General features: G+C 41.9%; 1 protein-coding gene across 1 annotated transcript; it reads right to left on the bottom strand.

Annotated features, from left to right (window-relative positions):
- Positions 1–416: 416 nt before the first annotated feature.
- FSHB (follicle stimulating hormone subunit beta) lies at positions 417–2,726 on the bottom strand. Its single transcript, XM_006140650.1, has 2 exons — positions 2,568–2,726; positions 417–647 (listed from the first exon to the last, which is right to left on the bottom strand). Exons 1-2 carry the CDS (start codon positions 2,724–2,726, stop codon positions 417–419), a joined length of 390 nt encoding a protein of 129 aa, XP_006140712.1.
- Between the last annotated feature and the right edge of the window lie 3,077 nt (positions 2,727–5,803).

Genomic DNA, 5,803 nt, shown 5'->3' with positions numbered 1-5,803 from the left:
GAATGAAGATACCAGCCCTCCTCCTAGGAGTCTAGCAGATGACAGTGCTGCATTTAGTTCTTTCACCCACTCCCATCATCATGTCCTCTTTCTGGATCTAGGTATCCCTCTCTCTAAGAGGAAGAGATTTCCCACAAGATTTCTAAAATTATTAAAGGGTAATGCACTCGAGTCTGTGAGCTAAAACTGGAGGAAACTTCCAGAGCCCAGACCTAGGAATATAGGGCTGAGTAGTGGCGGGGCCCTGGCCCCAGCATTCCCGGTTCCTGGAGCTCCCTCTCGGCCAGTGGACAGAGGTCAGTGAGGTCTGGGGATCCCTGGCCCAGCAGATGGCAGCCTGGGCACACAGCACACACAGACTTTTCAGATATCTTGGTCCTTCAGGACGAGAAGTGGCCTGGGATGTCCACTGTTTCTTACTCTTTTGTTTCACTGAAGGAGCAGTAGCTGGGCCCCAGGCCTCGCACGGTGCAGTCAGTACTGTCGCTGTCACACTTGCCACAGTGACATTCGGTGGCCACTGGGTATGTGTACAGGGAGTCTGAGTGGTGAGCACAGCCCGGCACTCTCACCGTCTCGTACACCAGCTCCTTGAAGGTGCATGCTTTCTGGATGGTGGGCCTGGCTGGGTCCTTATACACCAGATCCTGAGAAGTGTGGGAAGGAGAGAGTGAGAGTTAGATTACGATATACTGGAAGTTTCTATTGGCTTAGTCAAAATGAGATTTATTACAGCTTGCTCTAACGTTTACTACTTAAAACATGACCTCATAAATGAGTTACGTGCGATTCATGTTTCTTGATTGTTCTGGATACCTTTCAGAAAAAAATCAAGGCATTCCTTTTCCTACTTCCTATGGCTATATAAAAATATTAATTATTTCTCGAAATATAAAGGAATTAAAAATTTTGATATAGAAAAATTATAAAAAAGTGGAGCTGCAGGGGACCAGCAGTTAGCATAATGGCTATGTCGTTGGACTCCCACATAGTCGACCATGGTTCGGTGGCTTAAAACTCACGCTGGGCGCGTGTGTGTGCGTGCCCAAGATCCCGAGAGGAAAATGGAGGAGAAGGGATTGTTGCTTGACCATCCCCTCTGGGGGTGATTTCTCGCTTTCTGTCTCTCTGTCTCTCTCTGTCTAGCGAGTGCACGCGCCCTATAGCGAAAACCTCTCAAAAAAAAAAAAAAAAGTGGGGCTGGCAGGTGTCTTGGTGGTTAAGGCACTGGACTCCCACATGGCCCGTGGCAGTTTGAGTCCTGGACTTGGTGGCTTGTTTTCTCTTTCCCTCTCTCTGTGTCTCTCTCTCTGGTCAAATTTTAAAAATAATAAATAATGACCTATAAAATTAAATAAATAAAAAAGAAAAATTATGAAAAGGAAAATATGACTTAGAATTTTAAGTAAAGTTTTTGTTCTTTAACCATATACATGAAGTTTACTTTTCAGAAAAATAATTTTTACATACCTTGTCCCAGTAAATAAAAAAGAAGTAAAAAAAAAAACATAGTGTGAAAAATGAAGGCTTAATATGTTTTCAAGGGCTCATATAAGATTTTAAATATTTCAGTACCCTGTAGACATTTTTTTCCCCATAAGAGCTATGTATTTTTCAAGGCTCCTACTTTCAAAGAGTACAGTTTGCATATTAGAACTTTATCCAGCCAGAAATGACTTGTTGTAACACTTTCCAGTGGAAAAATTATTTGCACTGAATGGAAAAATTGAGGCTATTTAATTTATGTTGGTATCATGATCTAAGTTTATATTCCAAGGAAGTGCAATAAATTGTGAAATAAGTAGAACTTGATTGATCAAGCTCATTTATCATCAAATAGAGTACATTTCATTAGAAAGTTGTCATTTTAGTTTGTTGAATGAAACTCGACATAGATTTCTAGGTGCTACAGAGAAAAGAAGAGAAAACCAAGTGGAAACTACTTTGCTCGGATTAACGTGAACAAATGGAGAATGTGTATCAGCAGTTTTGTGGCTCCATTTTCTGGTTTTCTCAGTGGTGTAAAGAAGGAGGCGGGTTTGCTGACTTCATTTTCATCCTGACTATCAGTAAGGGCCATCCGTGTTCTCATACTGTTCGTACCCAGGTGGGCCAAGAAGACCATTTTTGTAATGTGGCTGTTTGTGTTTTTACGTGGCTGTGGAAACACATTTCGGTACTATCTGTTTGGCAAAGATATGGCTTCGATGATAGAAATTGCCTTTTCGGTATTACTGTAGGTCCTTCATGATTAAATATGTGTGTGTGTCAATGCTTATTTCTTTCTACATAAAATCTAGCACAGAAATACTTTTTCTTTCCTTTGAAAAGCAGCGTTGGCGTATTACCAGGTTGATCAGATCAAATCTGAGGCTTTCCTGACTTTTCCCAAACCAAATACAAGCTCAGACATCTAACTGATTGTGTGATCAACCCCAATCACAACGCAAACAGTATCGAGGAAGGGGCTCATGGCTGTTACTCCAGAAACAGAAGATCTATAAGGTGGGCATTTGGGAGCTTCCTCGCCACACTCGGCCGCTCACTCCCTGAGCCACAGCACCTACCCTGGTGAAGCAGTAGCCTGCGCACCACGTGGTGTTGACGCTTATGCAGAAGCGACACTCCTCTCTCTCCACCGCAATGGTGACATTGGTCAGCTCACAGCCACTGCAGCAGATTGCTTTCCAGCAACAGAAAAGGAAGCAAAACTGGACTGACTTCATCCTGGACTGGGAAGTAAACAAGCAAGACTCATTAAAAATGAGAAAGCAAAGAATTATCATTATTACATAGACAACAAAACCAAAACAACTAGTCAACCCAACCTCCCAGTCACGTTTTGCTTCAGCAAGTTTTGTTCCTTCATTTTTCTTTACTTTGTCTCTTGGAACAATATTCCTCTTTCTCCTTCATCTTTTTAAATCAAAGTAGAAACACTCTGTAGATCAAAATGCCAATATAATGATTTAAACAGAAGACTATTTAAAGAGTAGAGAATTATGGCTGTCTTAGTGATGACTCTGAAGTAGCGGTGGTCATCATATTTGCCCTCCCATTATAATTTTTAAAGACTTCTTTTGTTTAAAAGAAAAAGAGAATTTAATCCTATAAAATTATTTCTTTATTTTTAACATCTCATAAATTTTGTTTGCTTTTGCCACTGTTATTTAAAATAAGACTCGTTCAGAAGGCAGGTGAATTGGTCTACAAAGTCAATTGCTGCTAGCAGTTATTACAGTATATTAATCATATTTAAGAAGCCAGGTTGACAAGCACAGTCCTTATGCAACAGCAGTGAAAAACTCTATATTTGTTCTCTAGGTGTTGAAAACTCCGCAATTTGGTAAGTAGCTGTCCCCACTTGAGACCTATAGATGCCAAGACTCACCTGTGGTTGGCCGCCTTGTCTGAGGAAAACTACAGACTGACAAGTCTCAGTTCACCTTTTATACAGAAATCGTGTGCATCTAACACCTTGTGGATTTGCTGGGTATTAATTTGACCCATGCTAGGCTGAAGCTTACTGTAAGTGAATCAGTGTTTAGGTAGACAGGGAGATCAAGTCTAGTCAAAGTAGTCTAAACGCTGTAGATCAGAAAAAATAATGTTACCAGACATGATGACTTTGTACAAATTAAATTCGATATGGTAGCACACCCACTCCTTTACCTTGTCAGACTAAATTTGTCTCTAGCTTTTCTTTTGTATCTTTAACTTGGGGAATTCAGAATCCTTTTTAAGTATTGCTCTGGCTCTGTTGAAGAGGTATATCAAAAAGATACGATTAAGAATTGCTCCAAGAGCAGATTGAAACTATGGGGGAAGAAATAACAAGTGTTGCACGACCTGGCTCCTATCTAAAGTGTGAATGGTATTTCTCTTTGCTTCTGTATCTAGGTCTTCTAATCTCAATCCTTGCTTTTTAACGCTGTGGCAAGAGCATTCTCCTTTCCCTGTAATTCCCGAAATTACTGGTGCTGCTGATTCGCTTTCCCAGGCCTTTGCATGTGATGCTTTCTGCCTGAAACGTCCCTGCTGCTTCCCCGTCTCCCCCAACATTACCCCCCACCCCAGGCACATTCCCCACGCTGCAGTATTCTGGGGTGCTTCACCTGCTGGGGGTTAACAGGGAAGGTGAGGGGGCACTTTCATCTCTATTTTCTATGGGTAATCATGATGCACTCTGTTTCTTCCAGTGGACTAAGTGTCTTTGAGAATGGGACGGATTTGTCTAAAAAACACTTATTAACTGTGACTGGCACAAAAGGACAGTGGCAGAAATGGCACAGATGTAGCAGGAGTCAAATCACAGAGGACTTCTGAGGCCAAGGGAAGGACTCGCATTCGCTCTCCATGTGGGGGGACGTATCGCAGAACTCTGAGTAGAGGAGTGACGCGATCAGATTTAGGGGGGAAAGGATCCCTCTGGCTGATGTGTGGCTGATGCAGGGGACAAAGGTATCATAGGAACAGGAAGCCTTTCTAGGCTCTCATCGCAGCCATCCGGGTAACAAATGATGTTTGTTCAGACTAGTGGGGTGCCGATGAAGGTAATGAGACATGATCTGAGTGAGTCTGGACGTGTTTTGAAAAAAGAACCAACAAAATTTTCCAGTAGAAAGATAATCAGTGTCACAGAAAGAAAAGAGTTCAGGCTAATTGTGAAGATTCTGGTCCGACTGGCAGGTAAACTTGCTGTCAACCGAAATGGAGTATGTGTAGATGTAACTTTGAGGAAAGGACGTTTGTTCACACTTGTTCATGGGGTGGGGTGAGCTGGACATGTGTCTAACACACAGCTGGGCTGCGAGTCGGGGTTCCAGGAGACGAGCCCTGACAGCAGGTATAACGTGGGGCAGTGGCCTGAGCCTGGGAGAGAGCGAGCAGACGGAGAACATGCGTTGAGCCTGGTGTGCTGCAACACAGAGACGAAGGATGGGGTGAAGTTTGTGTTTGTTGATCTGTTTGTTTCTTTTCCTTTGTTTTTTCAAAGACGAGCCATTGAGGAAGGCAGGTGTGGAGGGGGCCGAGGCTGGTGGGTGGGCAAGTGTGATAAGTTCTGCAAGCCGGCCTCTCAGTAATTCCATTTCCTCAGTAAAGCAGGAAGTCAGGTGACCTCCAAGAGTAAAACCGAGAGGGGTTGCTGAGGTTTTGTGAGAAGAAGAAAAGCTATGACATGGTTGTCCAAGACTGGGAGAGGGGCTGAGTCAGTGTACATAGTGTGAGGGCCTAAGAGCATGAGAGCCCACTCGAGGTTTATAGTAAAAAAAAAATAATAATAATAACATGAGACCACTCAGCATGGATGTGTAATTTTTCTTTCTGTTTTTATTTTTCATTCTTTTTTTTTTTGACTGATTTTACAGCAGAGGTTTAGGTGCATGATGCCAAAAACTTGGATGTATTCAGGATTATGATTTTATAGAATACACATGACAAAGTTAAAACTTGTTATAGTACTAGACATTGTAGTGCTAATTCAGCATTTATGAACATGATTATGAATGTAGTAATATTTTGAAATCTGTCAGTAATTGCTACGCAAGCTAATTATCTAATTATAGAATAAATAATTTAATTATGTACAATACTTATTAAATGAAAGATACTCATGATTTCTGGAAAATTATATATCCTGTTAATTGAAGGAGAACTCAAAAGTTAGTGGAAGGGCCACCTTAGAGCACAGTTAAATGCTGTGGCGGACCACAGTCTAAGTCCTAGTGATGGTGGTTTAAAAAGCATATTAGAAGGACCAGAAGATGGCATAATGGTCATGTGATCATGTCGCTGGACTCCT

Source organism: Tupaia chinensis, unplaced genomic scaffold, assembly GCF_000334495.1.
Source record: "Tupaia chinensis unplaced genomic scaffold, TupChi_1.0 Scaffold000037_9, whole genome shotgun sequence".
NCBI classification, from domain to species: Eukaryota; Metazoa; Chordata; class Mammalia; order Scandentia; family Tupaiidae; genus Tupaia; species Tupaia belangeri.
Note: the sequence above shows the minus strand (reverse complement) of the source record. Positions and strands in the feature narration are given on the sequence as shown.

Excerpts from the sequence above, each read along its gene's own strand:
- FSHB (XM_006140650.1), bottom strand. The coding sequence starts at position 2,726 with ATGAAGTCAGTCCAGTTTTGCTTCCTTTTCTGTTGCTGGAAAGCAATC. Across the intron at positions 648-2,567 it reads CAGGCTACTGCTTCACCAGG|GATCTGGTGTATAAGGACCC; the intron begins GTAGGTGCTGTG and ends CACACTTCTCAG.